Raw genomic sequence first — 26,507 nt, 5'->3', positions numbered from 1 at the left:
GAATTTTTACGTAATTCGAACATTGTTGACGCGTCTTTTAACGTTTGTTCGAAAAACGTCACACATGACGATTCGCAGTTCGATTGTGTTTCTGGTCGTGGTCGGACGTGCTTTTCTTGTGCTCTTGGATTGCGTTGGATTTTTTTGCGGTTTGCAGACTGTTGCGGAGAAGACTGAAGATTTTTGAGGTAAGTCTTAGTCCATATTGACCCTAGACGTAAGAATTTATTTAATATTACTTGGAGAATCGGTCCCAGAAGACATCGTTCGATGGTCGTCCGTTTGCGCTTCGGATTCGAATCTTAGATTTAAAAAGGCAGTGCGGTGAGCATTTTGCTTTTCTCGGAAGAATTTAAGGATTAATTTAAGCTCGAATTAGTTTATTGGAAGATTTATTATATTTTTTAAAAGATTTTCAAGTTTATTTCGTGTTAATTTTATATGTTCTTCCCTATGTGCTTTTAAAATGGCGTTGGACAAACGAAATATTAGGAAATTTAGTAACAATAGCGCTGTCGGTCGATCGGAGAATACTGGACGAACGAGAGGAATGATTTGTTCTAGTTTTGGGGGGTGGCGTGGTAAAGATGACGTTCGATTATAGAAAATCTTGCTTCTAACCCCTTGTGGAGAATGGAAACCGAAGGCGGAGGGTAGTAGGGAGTCTCTCGATCCCAATCCGTCGTCACTCGGGGGATAGAAGCGCAAAAAATGCAGATATTTAGCCTTACAATTCAAAAAGAATCCATTACGTCAATCGCATTCGAATTCGTTAGGCGCTTTCTAATCTCCATAGAAACGGCAACAATTGCCGTTTCTATTGTTGCAACACGATTTTGCGTCACTTTGCACGTTTTTCGCTTGCTGGACGGACGTGTGCGCTCTTTGCTCCTGTTTTCGGTGTGTTTTTTGCCTTTTTTCAGTGTTCTCTGTTACCCGAAGTGGTTTTAAGAAGACTTTTGGACGCCAACATCATACCAGGTAAGATTTTAATTAGAATTTAGCTAGCTGTACGATTTTATTTTCGCTTCGTTTAGTCCAACTTTCGGAGACGACATCGGCCGGCTCGGACTTTGCATATTTGCGTTTAAATCTGCCGTCGCTTGTGTTTTTCGTTTGAATTCTTCTTTTTCTTCTTTCTTTCTTTATTTCACTTCGTTAATATGGAGATTCTGGCCGGATCGCCTTTTCTTTCGTTTCAATTACCATCTCTTTCGACTTTTAAACGAGCCGCCACATTGGAAAGCGACCGAAGCGCCGAAAACGACGGACGCAAAGGATAAATTAAGTTTATTTTCGTAATTAATTAATTTATATAATGTTTAATCGATTTACATTTTATAAACACGGTCAAAGAATAAGGATTATTTGCAAATATCTTAGTATTAAATAAGTTTTAATTCAATTTATATAAATAACTTTAAATACGAATTCCATCGTAGACTTATCGTATTATAACTAAATTATACTCTAATATTGTCTAATGGACGGAGACCGTATTCTGAAGCATGGGATGTTCCTTGGACAGGTCAAAAATTTCGCCCTTTGACCTCCGACTTCTCCATTGAATTTATGTATTAATTACAACGGCTTATTTTGCGAGAATTTAATTATCCGCAAACACACGTAACACTAATACACTTAACAGTTGTCTATACAGGCTGGACACAAATAATTTTTTTCCTTAGGCTCTTCGTCTCTTTCCACAAGATGGTCTTTTCCGAGTGCAGTCGATCTTCCACACTTACGTAACCCTCTGCCAATGCTTTGTGACACTTAAACGTTCGTGTCCCGAATGGCGAGTTGGGCTGTGGGCATGTTTCGCCTCTTCGTACGTTTGTCTTGTGTTTTGTTCGACTCGTTCGCAATTTCTTTGCACGAAACCCTTTTAAATGCCCGTCGTTGCGTTTATGTGACGTACACGTTAGGGTAAATTGCTCTAGAAGGAAACACTTGTTACGACTTGGGCTCGAGTGCCTTTTCCTCGTGGCTGCGTGCGGCGTGTCTTTAATTTACTGTCGTACAAATACAAATTACACGTAAGAGTTTCTTCGTTCCGAGTCGGTCGTCTCTACTGCAAATACAGTTGGAACGTTCTAGCAATTTCCGGTAGGATCTAACGCAAGCTATCCGAATTCCGATTCGTCGTAAGTATAATCTTGGACTTTTTCTGCGTTAATCGGTCCCAGAAGACATCTCGGCACGTCGTTCGATGGTCGGATTCGAATCTTTTAGATTTAAAAAGGCAGCTGCGGTGAGCATTTTGCTTTTCTCGGAAGAATTTAGACATTAATTTAAGCTTTTGTTTTAATTAATCGACTAATTTTAAACTTTCTTTTTTTTTTTTTTTTTCCAGAATGAAGATGTTGGAGTGGTTTCGCCAGAGGTTCCGACGGAAGAATGCGGTGGCGCCGGAGGGAGGGGGTTCCTCGAACGGCTCCGATGAGACGTTCGAGGACCCGGTGGTGGACTTGGTCTCTGCCGAATGTTCGGTGTCGTTGGAGACCGTCGAGCGAGAGGCAGCGGGTGGTGACGACCTTCCCCCAGTGCGTGTGGCGTGGCACTCTCCCGGAGGCGGGAGAGTTCTGAGTCCATTCCACTTGGCCAAGGTCGTCAGGGATCAGCCAGCCACAGGCCTTGTTGTGGAAGAAGTAGGGAGTGACAACACCTCTGAGACCTCTTCTTGGATTTCGTTGTTACTTCATTACTTCATGATGCCTGCCTCTTCGTCCACGCTCGCGACGTCGTCGTCATCGTCTTTCGGAAGTCGGAACGGGGAAGAATCGGAGGAGAACACCGCCGAAGTCGAGGGACCACTGTTTTGTTGCTGCGGGTGGCTGCGTTTCCCTTGGCCTAGGCGGTGATCCTCTTCGATTTTCCCCAACTCGTCCTTTGCACCCGGATGCGACATTCTGACCGGATTCGACACTTTTCACCCGGACTCGACGCCTTTTCCCGGACGTGACTGTCTCCTACCCGGACTTGTCTCCCGAACGTGACACTCGATAGACGACAACGGATTTGACTCCCGATTGTGACCACCCGGACGTGACACATTTACTCGCCGGACGCGACATTTGGCCGACCTTTCTTCCCAAACAGGTGTTACGAGGATTGAGCTTCCGGTTAGGTTAGGTCAGGTCCTTCGCTCTCCTCATGACACTGTTCGGGAAGAAAGACTAGCTGATAAAGGTAATAATGTTGACCTTAGATAATAAGTGAATGAACTTCTTCTTTTCTCAGTGTCTTTGTGTTTTGTAGGAACATTTGGGAGGGAGATACTTCTCCCTCCCCAACTTTACCACGAAGAGGACGAAGTGGCCATTTATCGTACAAGTGAATATTTTCCGAAGTCTCCGATGGTAAGAACTCTTTCTTTTCATTTTCAACACATCTTATTCTCGTATCGTAATTTACTGTTTTTCTGTTTTTAGACATGCCGAAGATGTCCTTTGATCACACACACACACACAGCATGGACATAACATCACTTTACACGAAGATATACACCGTTTAACCTTTACTCGAATTCTCGCACTCACGCACTTACATGTCAAGCGCCTCGTTCTGTGTATGCAATTCAACACAATGAAACAACCCGAACACTCGCTTCCCACAAATCCAACCCCTGGGTCCTCGTCCCGGGAAGTGGAAACGCCAATTTTAAAGATTAAAATTCTTTAAATTGGCGGCCGAAGGGGCTCTGGTAATCACACATCTTGCATTGATTAAATGGAATTTCACACATTAGCATCAATAATCGTTTTGTGATGAATTTTTCTGTTAAATTTAGTGTGGTAAGAAATTATCTGTGCACAAATCTCGCTCGTATTTCAGTATTGCTAACTCGTTAAAGATCTTCGTGCTTATCGTATATTTCATCGTACTTGCAAGCATCATGGCAGCTGGTTTTGTTCATTGAGCTGGGTCTTAAGCTGGGAAATTGATATATTTATTCACATTTTATGCGTCGCGGGCCGCAAAATATATGAATGTGGCTTGAGGACCTCGAGTTGCTCATCCCTGCCCTAGACCATCACTGATGCACAATTAACTGATTGCCTCTGGAAGTCAGCTTCTTATATGTAAATGCTTCCCTGTCATCAAATGTCACGGCACACCACTGAATCTTATCATTTATTTCACATGTAGTATAGAAATTTGTAATAAGATACATAATGCAATTATAATAAAATATTAATTTTAATTAATTCAAACTACGTTAAAATATGAAAATTCATATTTTAGAAAATCGTCATTGGAATTGGTGGAAGCGGCGCTTTCACCGATTCCAATGACGGCACGCCACTGATATTAACAAAATAAAATAGAATTTGACTTACTAAGCATATATGCTATTGTTAATCTAACTTTTTAGTTGGTTACTTTTTCTAATTAACGGTTACATATTTTTTATAATTGCTGAATTATTAAAATTGAAAATAAAATATTTTATTAAATGAAAATAATTTATCCTATTATTAATCCACCACCATAAAACTAACTTGGCTTTTTTAGTCATTGTTTATTTATCATCATCATCATCATCATCTAAAAACTGATTATAATTGAGTTTTTAGATGTTTATATTTGTATATATACATCATGTTGGAGTAAAGTGATAGCTGGCTGAGTGGCATAGTGGGAATTTATAAGCTATGGTGCTGAGTCACCCCCAGTCAGCACCATGAGTAACCAGTATTATGGTTATATTTATATACAGGGTTTGCTAATAATAAAATTATGCACAAAAGTATAAAATTATTAAATTTGTCCCTTAAATTCCCAAAGTTTATAAAATATTAATAAATTGAAAAAAAACCAGAATTTTGTTACATAATCAAAATTATTAAAATGAAAAATAAATGTTAATTGTGAGGGATTTGGAGAAAGTTAAAATAATATTGTATTCTAATTTGGAACAGTTTGTGACTAATATGTCACCTGAGAATGGTCCATACATTAGGCTCAAAACATTAGTGTATAGCAAATAGATGTCTCACAACATCCAGAGGTGTGATTATTTTAGAAATTAAAATATTTCAAAACAATTTTACTAATGTTAGATTATTAAGAATATTACAGATTTTTCTCTCAAATTCACAATATTGCATAATTAATATAGAAGTTTTAAAATTTAAAAATAACAAATGGTACTGACATGTCATATTTGAGACACAAGGAGAGGATCAGATGTTTGGGTTTCCAATTTGAATGAAATTTGGTGAGCATGTAGCTCACCACATTCAAATTGGTGTGAAACCCCTCATTCAAGCTCTGAATGAGGGGTTTCACACACCCCAGAATTGTTGACCCTTTGCGAGATATTCACCTCCAAAGGTCAGTTTTTAACATGTATCAGTATACTGCCTATTCAACATGCTTTGGATGTAGATGTGTGCTTCGGTGCCCATGTGGAGGCAAGCCCCCACCCCTAAAACCATATAACATCAATTACTCCACAAACAGTCAAGTGGGCTACTTGAAGCTGGCACAGTCACAAGGGCTAAATAGTTAAATGCAATAGTCTTAGTGGACAATGGTATTGCATATTGGGTTAGTTACAACTGGCATCCCATTAACAGAAAAGAACCAAAAATTGTGACATCATTTCCTGTTAAATGAAAAGAAGTCTCCGTAGATTTAACTCTCTTATGTTAAATAAAATTTTTATTTATGCTATCCTATGATGATGATCCTGCTTAAATTAAAGTGTGCTTTTAATCTAAAATAGTTTTGTTAACTTATCAGTTTAGTTTGGCACGGCAAATTGTATTGTAGGCCTATTTAATTATTTATATGATTTCACTCAAACTTTCCAAACTATGTTGTAATAACTATGAATTAGTTCATAAATTATGGTTTTATTTTGTCCTGGGTCCTGAGAATATTCTGCACCACTGCTCATAAGTTGTATTGCACCACATTACTTCTTGCTGAAGACAGCTACACTTGGTCAGATATACCGCCAGCAAACAAAATCAACAAGACAGCCAAGGAGAGAAATTCCAACTTTCCATGACTTCTTCCAAAAACTAATGAAAATTCCTGACTTCCCAGGTGGTTAGGAATCCTGCATGTTATCATGCATTTATGGGAAGAGTGTACTAAAATGTATTAAAATTTCAGCAAAATCCAGAATGTCAAAGCTTGGATGCCCCTTTGTAAGTTTCTTAGAATTTCAGAGCATGCTGCTATTAGAAGTAAAATTTTGTTTGTTCAATAGAGAGGTTTCAAGGTCGCAAGTGATAAAACGCACACTTGCTCCACCCCTTTGCCGTGTTAATGGTGTAGCTTCTGCTTGCTTAGTTTGCATGCCGTTTGTTATTTGACAAGTTGGCAGTGTTTTTTTTTCTATTTAAACTTAATAGAACTGCAGTATTTTTATATCACAAGCATCTTTTTTAACTTTGTCTTTCTGGTGGGCTATTCTTGCAGTCTGACAGGACAAGATAATGAAACTTTCTCTTTGTATAAAACAGTATGTCAAGGTGTTGATCCATACGAAGCCAGAATCTTCGTTGTAGATCAAGATTTATGGCCTTTAGTAGAATTTGGTGACATCATAAACTATTTGGTTTTGACAACAAATTACTACAGTCTTTCACAGATGAAAGCTTACATATCTTTAGAGGGCCATAAATATCTTACAAGTGGCTGGATTTTTCCTGATTATGTGCTCCTTCCATGCTCATATACCATGCATATGAGTTGTGTCGGTATCCAGTCTGGTGATTACTCATCATACAATGAGGAAGGTTTTCCTTTGGGGTAAAAAAACTTTTTCAATAATATATTATTATGACAATTTAATATTAAATTATTGTTATTAATATACAGGGGGTTGCAAGTTCTGGTATACAATTGTTATTATGGAAAAAAAAAACATACAGGGAGAAAACAGGAAGAAAAAACGTTTATTTTTATGTACAAATTAAATCACAAATAAGGAATACAAACTAATAAAAGATGAAAATAATAATAATGAACACCAAACATTTGTATTTCTCAGATTTTCAACTATATATCTACTTTTGCACACTCCTATATATAAAATTATTAATATTAAACAAATAATATTAAAAAGAATTTATGACATGTTATATAGAAATAATAAACAAGAATTTGTTAGGAACAACTTGAAGGTGATATAATGATCGTTACTAATGTAAAAAAAAAATTGTAAAAAATAGCATCTTAAAGAAATGTTAATGTTGCTCATCAAAATAACAACTTAGCTATTTGTAAGTGATCAATGGAAATTATTGGATTATATGTTTAAAAATACACTTTTATTTACATAAATTAGACTGGAAGGGCAATTGGTTCAAAATGCATTTCTAATTCATCATCTGGTAATAGCGGCATGGGGTGACATTTGATGATGGGAAGCTGTGCTGGCCCATGGATAGAATCATTGGAAGCATTATATGATATTTTGGTGTGTAGCATCCATGAGCTAAACTGTATGAATTTGGTGATCTGTAAAGCATATGGGCGAATGCGTATAATCTGGCTGATTTACAATTCAAATATTTTTGCCGTGGAAGCTATCCCGTATTTGACAATACGGCACTTCCATTGGGAATATGCATACACAAATTTATATTCAAATATACAATAGCAATCTTATCATTGTTTTTCATATGTAGTATAGAAATTTGTAATAAGATACATAATGTGGTTATAATAAAATATTAAATTAATTTCCAAGTATATTAAAATATGAAAATAATCACACAATATGTATTTATATTTTAGAAAATACAAGGCAAGTGGCATTTCCACAACTTCCGTGGAAGGCATGCTACTGGCTGTAAAGCAGATAGCAGCATCTTTGCTTAACACTAATATCAATTCTACTGTATATTTATTACATGCAGACACTAAGAAAACAAATTGAAAGGTGAAAAATAAAGTTAGAACACAATTATTATCTATTCAAACTAAAATCTGCAGTTATTAAAATTATTTAACTTTATTTTGTTGGTATTAACAAAAGGATTTATGCAACCAGCTTATACACTTTTTTGATACTCATGCAAAAGTTTATCTAATCATTTATCGATAACTAGCAATCTGATTTATTGCTTACCTGAAATGAAATGTTTCTGACAAGACTCATATATTGACATTCCCTTTATCTGTATTGAAATTTTTCCGGTTAATTCTCGAGAGCCATGCAGATTGCCTTTGCCATGAAAGCTCCTCATTTGGGGGTCCTTGATGACAAATGCCAAGAATTTAAAAAAATGATATTCCTTTGTTCTTAAGTGAACTAGCATTATGCCAATTACACAACAATTCACCATAGTGATATTCATGACAAATAAACAACACGAGCTCCAGCTAAAGTGCGTGTAAACACAAATAAAACAAACAAACCACAAAGATGATGTCAGACAATTGTGCATGTTCATGACGTCATTTGTGATGTCGACTTGAAACCTCTCTATATACAAAGTATATGGAAACTTAACATTCTTGGACATATTTGCTGAATTGTAGGTTTTCATTTTATCTAGAGATGAATTTGAAGGTGATTTATATTTAGAGGTTTATTTCTAAGGACAATTCTTTCTATATGTTATAAAATCTTTTATTGTAAATTAATAAAATTTTCAGTTTTGAATTTTATTAATTTACAATGGAAATTTTTTATAGCATTTTCTTTTAACCAATATCAGTCAGTTAAAAGGAAAAACAATATGCAGGAGACCGTAATCAAGGTTGCCAATGGATGGATGGCCAAGCTGTTAAGGTGTCAGCCAACTACTCTGGGAACCCAGGAATGAAATAAAAATTAGTATGATGCCATAATAGCTGGACAGTAATATACAGATGGGTCCCTAAACAATTTACTTTCAGTGCTTCAGTGGTGAACCACAGAACTAATATTTGAGAATGTAGTTTGTACAAAGGTAAAAAGAGTAAATGGACCATCTATCAAACTACACTGCATTTTTGTTGCCATCTTGTTTCAATAGTTACATTATTATTTCAACAGTTCTTATAAGTTCATCATAGATAAAAGAAAGTTTTAATTTGTAATAAAACTGAAAATGATGCTACATTGTTCAGAAAAGACTAACAAACATGACTTTGTAAATTATATCAAATTCATTTATTTTTCTAAGTCACATGATACTGTTTCTTGGTTCAACACTGTCTATGCAGCTTTACAGCTTATAAAAGTTAAATTAGCATTGTCATCTGCAGGACTGACCATTGTATATTACTAATGTGATAATAGCAATCAACACCTCAAATGGCTGGAGGCTATGCACATCTTTAAATTCTCCATCACCAACACGTGCATAAATTTTAAAGAGGAGATGGTTTTGTCATCGGCCTGGCAAGAGTTAATTCACAGCACACTCTAGTCACCTGTTATACATGGATGGGCTGACTTGTTGCGCATGTGCGACGTGGTTTTTGTAAATCCTTTCGAACCTATGATCGAACTGATATTTAACAGCAATCGAACATCCATCTAGAAACCATTTGGAACCTGATGCAGAGCCCAGAAGGGGTTCGAAAACAATTGTTTGTCGATATTTGTGTGTTATCATACTGTAAAAGGTTCTGTGTATGTAATTTTTTTTTATAGCAATCAATGTTTAAAAAAAACAAAGTTGCTTCAAATCCCAATTTTTATTAAAGTAATTGATATCTACAGTGCACAAATAATTCATAAATGGAATATATTAATTTCAAGAAATAAATTTATACATTCATTATATATTTTTATATTTACATATTTCTTAAGATTTCATTTATGCAGAAACACAAACAATGCATTAAACCTTCCCTATATAGAACTTATTTTAAATCATTATCATCCGTATTTGGAAGAAATTTTCAATGTACAAATAAGCATTTATTTCTAAAGCAATTTTACATATAGTTTACACATTTATATATATATATATTATATATATTTTTAATATGACATTTACAAATCAATTATGTACAAAATAGATATATTACATTACAAACCTTTATTATTTTTCATTTTTCCCCAGATAAAATTGTACATTTATATGCTGGTTGGTGGTGAAGGTTTGTTGTAATATTTACAATTGCATTCTATAAAATGCACAGCAAAGGCAATAAATTTGTTGAGCTCATCCATGTGTACTGTCTTATATCCATGACTGAGAAATGCAAAATTTAGGCATTATCTCAAGAGAATCAAGCAGTGCTGATGACTAAAACTGAAAGCAATTCCTTTCAAACTCTCACTTTATAAAACATTAGTGCCATGTTGTTTTAAATGCCTTTTTTTTTATGCTAATAGTAGTTATTAATACTAATTCTGGCTTATTTCACTTTACCTATTGGTTTGTGGACTAGAAGAATTAGTTTCATCAATTCCATTAATAAACTATGAAAAAACTTAGCAAGTTTTTGCTACAAGAATTTACTGATATTTTCATTGTTCCCTATTTAAAATTTAAATGCCTAGTGACTGTTATAAATAAAATATAAACTTTAATAGAAAGTAAACACATAGTTTAAACAGTTATGTATTTATTCATATTACAATAAGAACTACCATTGTAATAAATAACTTTTTAAAATATAATATGATTACATTAAATAGCTTAAAAAGATATGAAAATAAAGATATCTTATGCAAGATATTTCCCAACTCAAAAAAAAAACCAATTAAAAGTTACATTTATTGTAAAATTTTAATATAACAGAAAAATTTTAAAATTCTTTCTTTCTTATTTTGTCAAATATATTTATATACAGTTTAAATTGCACAATTTATAGATCAAATAAATGCCAAAAGATTTGGTGAATGTTATTTACATTTGCCAAATCTTTTCCAATAATAATTAAAAGATCTTAAAAATATTTTTTTCGTATGATTCTGATATAAGATAGGCAGTCATGTGATGCAGTTGCTCAGAAAAGATGGAAAGATGAAAGTCTGTTATATTTTCCACATCTTTAAACTATTCCATGCAGACCATAAAAATAATTAATGAACGCCAGTCTCGGGAGGTGGTGGATTACGTGGACCCTAAAATTTATTATTGTAATATGAATTCTTATTAATATATAATTAAAAAACAAACAATGAAATAAATAACATAAATGAACTACCTGTTTAATATTTACTGAAGAAATTATTAACACATTAAATAATGAATATATTTAGTAGTTAATATTTTCTTTTTGCATTAATAATTAAAACAAATATTAAAGTATAAAATTATTTTTATTGTTCAGATGCTAAATGAAAGTATAGAATTTATTTATAAATTTATTCTGTTGACTAATTTTAAAATATTTCTCCAATATTGACATTTTAGTTGTTTAGAATTAGCTAATACTATTACATTTTCAAATCAGCTTTCTAATTTTATAATACATCTTAAACAAACTTCAAAATATATTTGTGAACTCTAAAAGAATAAAATTTTTCTTAATTGTCATAAACCATTACTATCTATATCAAATCTGTCTTAAATCCATAAATCATCTTTTCAATTGCATCCAACATTTTTAAAATTTATAATTAAATAAACATTTACTAAGATATATATATATATATATATCTAAAGAACATTATATATATATAAAGAATATTTCATTAAAATATACAGAAAAATAAAAGTAAAATATAGATAAAATTAAATACAAATTAGGTAGCATTTTAGGAACATTTAGGTAGCAGATTATTTATTAAATTTAATATTAAACCGAAATTTTCAATCCAAATATGGCCATTGACCAACTCTACTTTTTTGAAGTCATTAATTATCAATTTTTAAATGGTGAATAATAAGACTAAAAATCCAATTATAAAACTGAAGAACCACATTAAATATACTTGTTTCAATACTGACAATATTTGAGAAAAATTAACCTGAACTTCTCACAATGAAAAGCTTATAAACAATATTACGATTGCAATCATATTATGCAAATTTTAAAGACATAATTATGATCATCATATTACTTAGACATTTTTTTGATGTGGTATAATTATTAAATCATACGCCTCTGTGTCCTTATCTTATAGTATAGTATTTAAAATGTTTACTCGAACTTATTTTATTAACAGGACATATTATACCGACGTCTTTGTTCAGCAAAAGTTAAGAAAGCTTATCAGAAAAAACAGTCTTTATTTTCCACCTGTATGTTTGTTTTTTCTGATAAGCTTTATTAACTTTTGCTGAACAAAGATGTCAGTATATGTCCTGTTAATAAAATAAGTCCGAGTAGACATTTTAAATACTATTGTATAATTATTGTTCTTTCCTAACAAAATCTGCATATAAACAAACCTTGCCTTATAAAACACCTGATAACATTGCACTCAAAACTGTAGTTAAAATTTTTTCACTATTGTATACATTAATGTACCATACAAAATATTGAAACATATGTAATGACTGATGATTTATTTTTATATACACTATATGACTTATTATTTGCATGAATACTGTTGTATTTTTATGATAGATCCAAAATAATGAAATATGATATATATGGTTCAAATCACATCATATGTAATGAAAACTGTCCAAAATAGAAAAATTCTTTGGAACAGAGTGATTTTCTATGTTAAACTATAAGGCAGAAACCTGTCCAACCCAAAAAAAGAGATTTTTGATAAAAAGAATATAACTAAACCTAAGGTTCCACTTGTATGTAATGACAAGGGAGACCTTGTCATTACATACAATATGGACCAAAGTCTTTGTTACTATTGGGTTTTGATAAAATTAACAATGGTAGAATTGAATACTTTCAAGAATCAAGTTCTTGGAAACAAGCAATAAATGTAATTCATGAAAACAATCAGAATAAGGTAACACAGTGCTGCCAATTTGCTTTATACAGAATAGTTAGTAACTATCTAGTATAGAGCATTCTAGAATAAGTTGATTTTACATGTCAATAATTACAGAGCTTGAAGTTAATAATTGATTAAAGTATTAAAATTTTTCAATTTGCTAGATCACAGAATAACTTGGTTTTACTGTCAGTGATCATGCTGCTTAAAAAAATATATTGCCATTAGGCAATATTTCTTTTTTATTAAAGTGACAATAAAAAATATAATACTGGCAATAAAAACTAATCCACTTATTTAATATTCAGTGTGAAATTGAATCACAAAGTATGCTTCAGGAAAAACAGCAGAAAATCAAGCTCCCATGTGATAGGAGTCCCATGTACTGTACCACAAACTCAGCAATTTCATAATGTCACACGACAAGTTTGAACAGGAAAGCAGGAAGTGACACTGAGAACAAAGGCAGTTTTTCATGCAATGTCACCTAGCATTTCCAGATTGGGAATTTTTTCCACTTATATGTTTGAACAGTAAACTAAAAGAATAAAAATTTTGAAATGATAGAAAATGTGAAATACTGTTTAAGCATTATGATCAAATGTGTTATTTGAAATTATTCATTAAAGAATTATTCAAAAATGATTCCTATTTCTACATGACAGTTTAACATGTTACTTTTGCTTTCCAGAATCCAAACTGATAAGGTTACCAGCATCTGCATTAATTAGTAAGTAAAACTGATGGTGATAAGTAATTTGAAATGGTGATAAAAATTTAAAACTGGCAAAATGGTTAGCGATTTTTTAAAATTTTCCATAGCAACCCATACTGTAATGTAATTATAATTTCTAACAGTAAGCAGGCAGTTTTTAGTACTTGAACTGTCTTGTTCACTGTTGTGTGAGCTCATAAAGATAACATCTGAGAAGTGTTCAAATATCTAAAACATGTTCTTGAAAATAAAAACTTTTTGCAATCAAATAGTTTTCAATTCTTACATTCAGAGATTCCAAGTTTAGTGGGAATCACTTTGGATTAATTTGAATGAAACCAAGTAATAAAAAGTTTTCATATATGTGATTTTACTATAAAAATGAATTTAACTGTGTGGCATTTACCTGATGTAATTTATAAATTAAAGAAAAATAACTAAAATCTGTTCAAAATGGAAACCTGCCAAACTGGAAAAAATATTTGGTACCATGCTATTCTGATTTACAAAAGTTTTACTATAGTGTATACATGCCGTGTCATCCTTTTTGTTTGTAAGAAAAACTTTTTGTGATTTAAAATTTATATTGAGATTATCAGTGAATCTATTTTTGAATTTTTAGTCTTATTTCTTAAATAACTTTGGACAAGGATTCAATTCTATAGTAGTTTTCAGACAATACATAACTATTTAAAAGTTGCAAGATTAAAAAAATCAGATGACAAAAGAATCACCTGAATCCAAAACCTAGAGGTTTTGGAGTCATCCAATAATAAGTTTGAGGTTGTTAATTAAATGGTGAATTTTACAAACTGTAAAACAATTTGAAGAAATACAATAGCAAGTTTTTCAATGATTTTAGAAAGACCAAAGAGAGCTTTACAATTTATTAGTAGTAGCTGGATCTAGAATAAGTGAGAATATGATTGTGCATGATTGTTTAAATAATGACTTATCAGTGAGTCAGCAACTAAACAATCACTAATGCACTGTCTAGTTGAATTGTCTTTGTTCTATTTTAAAAAACAACAGTTTCAATGCTTGAAAAATAGAGCATACTGTAATTTTTTAGTTATTGCAATTAAAAAATTGCCAGTGCAAGGTCTCACATTCAAATAAATGTGTTCCATTTTTTCAACTAAAAAGTTACTCAACTAAAACTAGTAGTGCATGCTTGGTGTTATTTAATTTTTCTATATGTATCAAATAAAATTCTCAATCATTTCATTATTAATATTTAGAATAGAAAATACAGTTTAATATTTTATAGTTCAAGTCTGTTTAATAATTTATAAAATATCTTTAATTATATTTAAACAAAATATTTTAATTTTTACATTAATACATATATAATTCATACCTGATTAGAAGGTTTCATATCGCCTCTATTTTTCAAAGATTTTGGTCGAAGAAAATACAATGCCAATGCCAGTACCATCCATCCCATGAGAAAAAGCAAAAAGTTAAAATCTCCACTGTGTGGTTGTACATTCTGAGGTCCTGGAACTAACAAAGACCTTCCATTAAAATTCATTAACTCTAAATAAATACTAAATGTTCAATTATACACCATAAAAAACCATAAATAAACAAAAAATGATATTCTATAAGGTGTATTTCAAATACACGATCTTATAGATTCAAATAAAACAAGCATACTACATATTATAAAAAAAAAGAAATTTGCATTAAGAGCATTAAAAGTGTCATTACATTATCATGAAGCAAAAAAAAATGAACAACAAAATTACATTTTACCCTCCAATATGATTATTATTACAACAAAAGTTTTCTAAAATTCATAAAAATCAATTTAAAAAAAAAAAATAATTGGCCAAATTTACATTGATCTGATAATGTTAGACACACTACACATCATATTATAAATTTATACAATTATCAACCAGATGCAATGACTACCTTAATATTAATGTAAAAAATTCTTTTTTAAGTTATAAATAGAATGTATTTATAATTATAATATGTATATACTGTATTTTTTCAAGTTTTAATATCTCTGAAAATTGGGTGCATCTTAGATTCAATGGCTTTTTAGATTTGTTGTAATACATCATAATTAGCAGTCTCTAGTGCCATGCATCCTATTTCTCTGTGGCTGTACGCCTTTTATTTCTGTATAGTTTTAGGTTTAATTTATATTCTATTTCTATAAATTTATCCTTCCTTCCAATTGTCTTTGTCCCTTTGTCTCGAACTTCCGAGAACTTGGACTTACCCCTAGCCCACCAGGAGGTAGGGGAGAGACAATAGACGGCAATGAGCCTGGAGGGGAAAAAGAGATTCGAGTGGACATTCTTGGGCCAGACGTGAGAGGTGACGGATGTGTGGCGGCAAAGCTCGTGAGTAGAATCCGATGAGACTGTAAGAAAGGAGACCGTAGAAAATGGATCAAGAAGTGTATTGATATATTGGGAGAAGAACCCTCAGACAGCCAATTTGCAAGAAAACATAACATTCAAAACTCGGAAGTCGAGGCGAAGCAATACTGGGACTACTCGCCGATAAAACTGGGTACCCCTATCCTATTACTCTTCTTACTTCCCCTTCTTCTATCTACCTTCTATTAGATTAAGAATCGCACGAGAGACTATTAGATATGAATCATTGTCGGTTTGGAGTTGGGATAAGACCAACTACCTGGATTGCCTGTAACGCCGAAACCATCACCGAGGACAATTGTAAACGAGTAAAAGAACAGCGGGAATCCAAAAAGAATCTGTATATATATATATATATATATCGCAAAATTAAATTCGTTTTTATTGGTAAACACGTATGTGTGTTTTTCCTTTTGCGTTGTACTTATAACATCTCTATCACTAATTCCATTCCATTGCGTTATTTTAATGATTTTCTTAGACCAATATTCATAATAGCAAATATTTAAGATGCCAACATACCTCAAGCTCATTAGTCTATTACACTAACATCATAAGTATTTGGATGAATATCCCAGAAAAAGTTATGAAGAACTCTTTCAAGTAGTGTAGTTTAATTCCCTGAAACCAACACTAAAATTCAGGAATGTGACTACAACAATATTACCTTCAAGAAATGTTCATTTTAAGTGATTTAAATGACACTGAGGACAACTGCAAGTGGAAAGATGTGAACATCAAATCTAGTGTTAATTTAGAACCTAACATAGAAAACAAAAAGGTTCCAAGTTTGTTACCAGTAAAGACAAAGATATATAACTTAATTTATAATTTATTTTACTTGCAATACATACTGAATAAATTTATGTCAACAGAATCAGTTCTGATGACAAAAATTTGTCTCCAGTTGTCTATTAAAAAGCTCTCAGAAGTGAGCTTACAGAAATTAAGGTGCATCTTAGATTCAACAGCATGTTACATTTTGAGTATATACAATAATTATGTGAAGTTCATTTATACATTCATTTTTGATATTAATATCCTATAATTAAAAATATTGCAAATTATGCTATATTTAATTTTTTCAAAAGCTTGATGACTTTAAATAAAAATACTTACATTCCTGAAAACATTCATTATCAGTACAATAACCCTGAGAATTGCGAAGCTGTAAAAATTTAATAGACTATTTATTAAAATTATAAAAGATATTAATTGATATTTTAAATATATAATTAATGCTTTAGTTATCAAGATTATATAAAACTATACTGTTGACTACAAAACATTTATCATAAGCTAATGAATTTTTCTATACTATCTAGATCAGGGGTAGCCAACCTTTTTGGAAAGAGTGCCACTATTTGAAAAAAAAAAAAAAATTATCTCTACAATTACAATGCTATTAATTACTTCCAAAAAATATAAAGTTCCAAACAAGTTTTTTTAGATTTTAGAATTTAAAATCAATCATATAATTCAAGTAAGGTTATCATCAAGTACGTTAATTCTCCATTATAATGAAAAATTTTGATTTTTTTTATTTTATAGGTTATTTAATTAAAAAATCTTTTTGAATACTAAAGACTTATTCAGTTAAAATTCAATAATGACTTTAATCATTTTTTTTTTTTTTTTTTTTTTTGCATTTTTGACTGCATTTTAGTAGGATAGGCCTTGAGAATGCACACTAAAAAGGGATTTTTGGAAATTATCCTCGCCTAGGAGAGGGTTAAGGATTATTTTATAGAATTCGGCTTTACTGTACTATTTTAGGATGGGGTTTTTTGCATTTTTGCAGAAAACCGAACATATTTTTAGACCATGTAAAAATTCTCTAATTAGTCTCTGAAGAGGGAGACCTAATTCTTGCACCCAGTGAAAATGGGTAAGATCAGCTATAATATAATAATCTTAATCTTCATTATCATTACTTTTTGCCTGAGTAATGCCAGGTTCATCTGCTAGTAATGTTATAAGACATCACATTTCATAAAATATAGAAATCTTAACCCATTATATATTTGCAGTAAAATGAACTTTTATCTACATGAGAATCAATTTCGTTTCTAGATAACAGTTTTCAGAGGAAAAAAAACAAAAAAATAAAAACAATAGCCATCATTACTAAAAAGAACTCACATCCAGACATTTAACTAATTTTTAGGAGACCTTATCCTCTAATAAATACAGAAATCTAGGAAGTCAGCTAATAAATATTTCTGTATGTTGTCTTTATTTTTGATTGGCTAGAAGTGAAATAAAAAAATGTGAAACACTAGTCCCTTTATTTTCTTACTCATTAGACCTAAACCCCCATTGTGCCAATTTTTCATTTTAGTTAATAATTATGATTTCATCACCACTCTTATTTTACAAATATATAAACTTCCCAACTGCAAAACTGAAAAATATAGACTCTACACACAATATAGAAATTAATGTATTAGATTTGGAAGTTTAATTATAATAAATTAAAAGTAGATATGAACAGTAAATTTTATTTTATATTTTAGTGTTGCTATCTCCACATTTTTACTATATACATATCCTTATATTGTTATTGAATGTATAAGAGACTGATGTCAGAATCCTGACATTTCAAGTTTGATGCCAAATTCATTTCTATTGGTATCATGTAGAGCCAAACCCCAGTACTTTAACTCCCTATATCCAAAACTCCCTCTACAACAAATATATTCCATTAAAGTATGGAAATTGAATAATCAAATTTCTTCAAAGCAGATAGCAATTTTCATCCAATCCAGATAAATTTTGGTTATATTTGTTTTATGTTCTGACGTAAAGTATGGGCTACTTATTTTGTGGAAATAGTAGCAATAAAATAAACATTTTATAAATTTTGGATCGGTAATCGCACTTATGTTGCAGTGACACCAGTGACCACATGACGTTCATCATGCTTGACGAGGAAATTTCCCTTTTTTAAATATTTTGGCAAATGGCATATTTTAAACTTACTTCATTAAATTTAAAATTTAAACCTTAAAAAATTATAGCCATATCATGACATTTCTAAAACAAATTTAAAAAAAAAATCTTTCCATAGTAACCACACGACTTTCTATTATCCAATCAGAAGTAACAATCTAATAGAATGTTATTTAGAAAGTGTTATAGCTAAGCTAATTATTGTTTTACTTATTTTATAATTACAACTACAATGAATTAATAACGAAAAAGTGAAACGGGAGAAAAATGAAATGTTTGAGACTATGCACTCTGAACTGCAGTTGACATGTTTTCAAAGGATGAGGATATACAACAGTATGAGTTAGTTATATGATGTTTTATCTTTTTTTTTAGCAATTTTCTGAAGGATATATGCCAATGTGGATCATAGAAAAAATTACGATACTTTTACTAAATATTTGACAAAATACATTTAAAAAATTAACAAAATTTTAATTTAAAATCACAAATTTTATCATTATCCTTGATATTTTTAGTTCAAAAATTTAAATATTTTAAATTATTTTTATCTAAAATTTCATAATAAAGCAAAGAAATGAAAACTTAAAATTGTTACTGATCATTTGAATATTTAATTTGTTTGCATTTATTCCTATCCTTTAATAATTTTCTGTAATATCAACCAAATCCAGTGACTAATACCAATAATTAATACAACTGTGATTTTATAGATTTCTAATGTCTAATATGGGTATTAATAAAATGTAAATAATAATTAAAATATTATAATTGATGAAACTTCACAGTTAAGAACGATAAGTTCAACCGTTGTTATTTTATCTGGACCGCATTTCATCAGAGACAAAGACTACAGGGTTTTATCTTCGTTATTCTTTATTTTACTATGCATTTCGGGTGCAATCTTTTGGTCTAACTTGCACCCCTCATCAGGTGTTACATTTCTTTTTTTACATTTAGACAATTCAGTTACGAGGTGTTGGTGTTTTGTCCCCTAAAGGCATTCTCTAAATGCCTTAGGGGACAAAACACCAACACCTCGTAACTGAATGTCTAAATGTAAAAAAAGAAATGTAACACCTGATGAGGGGTGCAAGTTAGACCAAAAGATTGCACCCGAAATGCATAGTAAAATAAAGAATAACGAAGATAAAACCCTGTAGTCTTTGTCTCTGATGAAATGCGGTCCAGATAAAATAACAACGGTTGAACTTATTGTTCTTAACTGTGACGTTTCATCTATTATTTCTAAGAAAGAAAGATCTTTTTTAAAGAAATTGAATTTTAAACAATATAAAGAAGCCACACCATTGATATTACATATCTGTTACTTATAAAATATTATAATTTATCAATTATTACTAATTAACTTTTGAATTTAAAAGTTTTAAATATAATTTTCAAAATACTTTTTAAAAAAAATACAATGTTTAAACTAAAACAACTTATTATATATAAATAAATAAAATTATTTCAATCTTACCAATGATATTAACCGTTGCATAGCTTGTTCATGACTCCATATACATTCACAAGGATCAAAACCACCTTCAGCCATATTGTATTTTTAAATATAAACTGGAAAAACTATTAAAAAATTGCTTTTAGCAGAATTTTAATTTTATTATTTTTAAAATTAATAAAACATCACCAATTATTGCATCAGTTTAAGTATTTACCCATATGATAAAATGATAATATGGGTAAATTCATATTAGTAAAAGGGTATAGTTGCATATAAAAAAATATCCAAATCAATTAGGTTATAGCAGTTCTTTATAAAGATATATAAAAATAGTCACAAATTCATTCACAAAGATGAATGTTAGGATTCATGTGAAAAATATTAAAATTATTGAAATTTTGTATTATTCAAACTTTGTATTTGTATTATATTATCATTAAAATTTAGTTATTCTGATACTTCTATAAAAATATTGCTTATCACAAATGTTTTAAAAACTGTTAATTTTATAAAAGTGATTATAAGAAGAATTATTCAAACATATTAGTTCCATATATCAATCTCTTCACTCAAACTAGAACTATTTAAAATCAATGACACAAAAAACCCTGCAAAAAAAACTGCTAGAAATGTGTGTAAGGTTTTGTGTGTCATTGATTCCATATATCAACAAAAGTATTTCCATCAAGTGAAAATACTTTTATTGATTCCATTGAATACATTATTAAAAAAAATCAATAAAAATGCAAAATTAATATCATTCATATAAAAAAAAATAATTGAAAATCACAAATATCAATGATTTTCATATAATATTCAGACATGTATATTGTATCTACAAATCGTACATCTACATTTGTTATTACATTCAAAATATGCATTGATCTTTTATTTTGGATTAAGTACAATATACCAATCCAACAGACAATTAACTATCTAAATTTACTATCAATCTAAATACTGTAATGACTATCTAAAGAAAACTAAAACCAAATTATATCAGTCTATGTAAAATGTTAGTCTTTAATAATATTTCCTGTTCAGAAGTTTAAAAAAACTAGATAAAAAGAATGATATGAGACTTTTTTTATTATTAAACTTTATAAATATTTCCTGTTTCCATTTTAAACATTTGTAAAATCTAAAACTGTTAATTTCTGTAACTTTTCTAAGAATTTTGCTGAAAAATTGCCATTTTTCATCTGATATATAGAAAAAAATTAATTTTGTTATTAATTTATTTTCTTAGATACAGTTTTATAAAATTATTGATTTTATAAATAATCTGATAGAAATATTAAAATAGATTAACTTGACTAACAGGCATCATGTACATTTAAATTGTTAAATAAATGTTAGTTTTTCATGATTTAAAAGAGCATATGATGTTCATCTAATAATTTTAAATCACTATTACAAATGTAATACTGTAATTTCCAAATCTTTATTTACTATTTTTTATACAATCATATAATGAATGTTTTATAATATTAATTTATTGAATATATGAAAATTTGGAGCACTAATATATTGAAAATATAATCCAAAAATGAATTTTAAATATTGACATTTTTGAAATAAACTGATGTTTGAACAGCTAAAGTTTGAACAGTGATGCTACTAAACTGCTGTTTAAAACATAAATTGAGACTATATAAAGCAAGAATATTCAGGTAAGGAATGAACACCTGTTATTTAGAGTTAATTGTAAACAGCTGGAAATTTCTATTAAACAGTAAAAATTTAACAGTTATATTTTATTAGTAATATATCTCTTACATTTAAGTTGCATTATGCTAATATTACTGATGTTTGTTTTACAACTGTACGCTTACAAACGTTAAGAAAGTTTAAGCAAAAAAGTTATTCAAAAGTAATCCTATCTCTTTTGATACTAAACAGATAAAGATGTATAACTAATTGAAAAAATTATATGATTAGCAAATTAAAATTTTAAAAATTTTATATTTAGTCTGTTTTTACTTTCACATTCTAAATATATACTCCTAAAGCATATATTATGTAAAATTAAAAGGTATTTGTATTTTAATATCAAAATATTAATATTTAATTATTAATATTAAATTGTAAACTTCATATTGAGAAATCCAATTTTATATATTTTTGTTTCAATAAAATTCTTTTTTCCACAGATTCTGAAGTGACCTAAACTGCATTAGAACTAGTCATGTAGATGTAAACTTCTATATCATTGGATTAGTTATCCTCACAATGATGCTCTTTCACAATATAATCTTTAGAATGTCTTCAGACATATATTTTTAATGAAAGATACTTATTTTCTAACACTGAAGCTTTCTTTCTTGTTTACAAGACATAGATATAATTCTCTTCATGCTCTGCTTTCCTAGTTGACAGGATTTATTTCTGTTTTGTCTTAAATATCCTGTTCTATGTATTAAAATCTTATTACCTTTCAATTTTGTTGTTTTCTCTACCTTATATTAGATTATACAACATACAATAAATAAAATTAACATTATATTTATTTGCTACTATGAGAAAAAACTCATAACAAGCAAGAAAATACTTCAACTAATATATCTGAATGAACAATAACTAATCAAAATGAAACTGCTAAAAAAGAATTCATATATTTTCTTCCTTGGAAAAAGTTTCAGAATTTAAATTATCATTTAAACAGTGGCCATTAATCAACTCCATAATGTTCTGTACTATTTTCATTTTTTGATAAATAAAAATAGCCAAGTACTGTACAATTTATAAAACAAATACAATAGAATCCATTTATTGTAATCACTTTGATACTTGCCTATACTGATGACAATAACAAATTGGTAACATTAACCAGTATAATGAAACAAGATTATAATTAGGGGAAATTCTGGTTTAATTGATTCCAACATTAAATGGATTGCTAAAACAATTAAAAACTGTATAACTTGAAGACTTAATAATTAAAATCATTAACATACATGTCTTGAAATATGCTAACTAAATGAACAAAACAGATTTCAGAATCTTAACAGTTTGCCTGACCACACAATCTACAGATCGTTACCATATAAGGAAACACATTTTTTTGGCATATAATTGCTGAGTGATCAACTTTCAAATCAATATTAGATATTATTGACAGAAAAAATTACATATTATTGACAGAAAAAATTAAATGGAAAATAATTTTAATAAGTTTATTTTATCATTTATAATTATAACTATCAAAATATACAATAATAATAATAATAATAATAATAATAGAGAACAAAATAATATGATAAATAAATGTTTGATTCATCAGCCATTTTGTATTTTCAACACAACAATATTTACGAGTTTCTATCAGTATTCTGTTTCAATTATTTTATAATTACATCTATAATAATGCTAATGAAAATATAAACAAAAACATTGTTTTTATGTTTTATTTTCCTTCTGTGGTACCATAACTGCATTTATTTTCTAAACTGCTTACACGTAAGTGTCATGCTTTCAATGGCAACATCAAAAGTGTGGGATATGTGGTGATATGGGTTATGCAAAGGTTTTACTTCTGTTCTAGGAATTTTCTACAGGGTATATATATATATCACTGTGGTATCTACAAATAATTACAGTAATATATAAATTTGATTAAATAATACAAAATACAATTTATGAAACTTGTGCTATCAAACGAATTAATATCAGACAGCATTTAATTTTCTTAAGTGATTATTATTTTGAATTTTGAAATACTTTCGTATAGTTTTTTCTTATCTAACATTTTAAAATTTTTACTAGCTATTTTCTTGTTATTATTTTCACTTATAATACTTGAAATTTTATTTTATTTTCTGTTACCATCATCAAATCTTAACAAATTTTTTTACATCTTATAAATTTTACTTTTTAATATATAAACTTTAAACACATTAATCAAGATTTTACATTTGCTTCCATAAATGCTTTTAAATGAAAATTTTTAGCAATTTTATTACTACAATGAGCAAATATAATTTATGCATATTCATAAAATTTAAATATAATATTCCTATAACAGTTTATAAGATATTACAAATTATATCAGTAATTTTAGATGTTTATAGACAACTTTATTAGAATATATTTGCAATGTTGTTACAATAACTGTTTTGCAACTGTCATCTGAAATGTAAAATAAATGTAAGAAAATCTGTTTGAATCAAATAGATACAAATCAAGAATTGAAATATGCATCTTTGTGCACTTGAGTTTGTTGATTTATTATTCTGAAAATTGTATTTTACACAAATAAAAATCTTTGCTGTTTTTTTCAATATTTGCCAACAGTTTTTTATTAACCAATTGTTTGTATATCACTGTTTCTATTTCCTGACAGTATTTATCAACAATTTGACTACATTTTATTTAAAAAAAATTAATTCTTATATAATTTTAAAAACTTTGTACATTTTGAAATACTTAAATTTTATATTTGTTTTGTAGATTACACACAGCAATATGTTTTTAAATATTATGGCTTACTTTCACAAGAAAAAAAATCACATAGGCCTACTGTATATATTTAGTTTCAATGATGCTTTAGTCATATGTTTTGTGATCAATATGTAATTTACATTTTAAAGAATTTCATTTTTAGTATTTTCTATTAAACTTAACATACTTTCAACTGTTACAATTAATTGTAATTAATCTGTTGTTTTAATATTTAACATCTGGTAACCAAATTTTTAAAAATGCTCTTTTCCGTGTATAAATTGAGCAATTGTATCAGAAATGAGAACATATGAAAAATGAGAACATATCAATATAATTTCAATAAATGATCTGTTATAGAATAAACTCCAATTTATATAAAAATTCTAAATACAATTTGCACTAGCTTTAATACTAAATTACAGTAAAAAAATTAGTTATTAAAAACTTTATCTAATATTTAAATAACCTTGCAACTTATGAAAGATAATCCACAAAAAAGTCAGCTGTTTTTTTTCCTTTATTTTTTTAATTTGTTAATTATGTAATTGTGTAGATCAAATTAACAATATATAAAAATTTATTTGAAACTGAAATATTTTAGATGATTTGTTTATTATTTTATATATAAGGATATACAAAATATGAAAAAATACAGATATAAATGTAACTATACTAAGTGTAAAATTAACTTCAGAATAAACAAGTATTTCTGCTTCTATAAACTGAAAAGAAAAAAAATTGATGATTCTGATAGAAAATGTAAAAATTCAGCATATTTTATACCAGATTAATGCAAACAGATCATTACCACAATATCTTATATATTTATATTTATTATTATTTACTTGAATTTTCTAGAATTATAAGATAAATTATAACATTTTTTAAAACTTAGTCAAGTTTTAAAAGATGTTATAATGTTTTATAAGTTACACAATTTTATTTTCAGTAATAATTATGAAACTTATGTCTAGAGCAATTAATGCTACTACTTCTATTACATAAAAAGGAAAGCAAATAATTAGAGCAATGTCTTACAATCTGGATTCTGATCAGTTCCTTTTATGACGAATATACCCAGATATAGAAAAGTTTTTTTGACTCAGACAAGCGTTATTCGAAAATATAATCGTTTCAGAAGAAAATAATCAAAATCGAATAATAAAAATTAATTAATAAAATATAAAATAATAAAGATTGATTACTTAAATGGAATGAATAACTTTAAGCCTAAATAAAAAACTCACTTTGATCAAGAAACTTGGTAGTATCTAATATAAATATCAATCTATCTTCTAATCTGCCAATATCTTTTGTTTACTTTTGAGCAAAGTAATGTTTAATAACAGAAGGAACCTCTCTTACACATACAAACAAACAGTCTATCTTCAAGTACACGTCAACCTTAGATAATTCTATATCTACGTCATGCGTAGGTTTTTCGAAGCGCCCTCTTACATTTTTTACCTTTGTTCTAATTTTAGATTATTAATAATTTAAAGTTAGTTCCGTATCAATGATTCTTTTAAAATCAGTTTGTATATTACGTAATTATGTACTATATTATCTAAGTATATATATTTTTTTATGTTGAATATCTAAACCTACAGTATATTAAGCAGAAATAAAATAATGAAAAATTATAAAAAAAAACAATTTTAACTTTTTATAAATTAGTTCGTTCATTTGAAGTATATTTAGATTCAATTTAAG

The 26,507-nt window shown here is 29.0% G+C and overlaps 1 protein-coding gene across 1 annotated transcript; it reads right to left on the bottom strand.

Annotated features, from left to right (window-relative positions):
• Window positions 1-9,635: 9,635 nt before the first annotated feature.
• On the bottom strand, window positions 9,636-26,230 carry LOC136981528 (small integral membrane protein 14). Its single transcript, XM_067277835.1, has 5 exons — window positions 26,042-26,230; window positions 20,370-20,473; window positions 17,054-17,102; window positions 14,896-15,041; window positions 9,636-11,035 (listed from the first exon to the last, which is right to left on the bottom strand). Exons 2-5 carry the CDS (start codon window positions 20,442-20,444, stop codon window positions 10,994-10,996), a joined length of 312 nt encoding a protein of 103 aa, XP_067133936.1. The 5' UTR covers window positions 20,445-20,473; window positions 26,042-26,230; the 3' UTR covers window positions 9,636-10,993.
• Window positions 26,231-26,507: the final 277 nt, after the last annotated feature.

Source organism: Centruroides vittatus, unplaced genomic scaffold (genome assembly GCF_030686945.1).
Source record: "Centruroides vittatus isolate TY-2023 unplaced genomic scaffold, ASM3068694v2 contig_1168, whole genome shotgun sequence".
In the NCBI taxonomy this organism is placed as follows: domain Eukaryota; kingdom Metazoa; phylum Arthropoda; class Arachnida; order Scorpiones; family Buthidae; genus Centruroides; species Centruroides vittatus.
Note: the sequence above shows the minus strand (reverse complement) of the source record. Positions and strands in the feature narration are given on the sequence as shown.

Bases quoted from the DNA above. Each gene is read 5' to 3' on its own strand.
- LOC136981528 (XM_067277835.1), bottom strand. From the start codon at position 20,444: ATGGCTGAAGGTGGTTTTGATCCTTGTGAATGTATATGGAGTCATGAA. The intron at 15,042-17,053 runs GTAAGTATTTTT...GGTCTTTGTTAG, and splicing joins TAATGAATGTTTTCAGGAAT to TTCCAGGACCTCAGAATGTA. The intron at 11,036-14,895 runs GTATGAATTATA...AATAAATTTTAG, and splicing joins ATATGAAACCTTCTAATCAG to GGTCCACGTAATCCACCACC.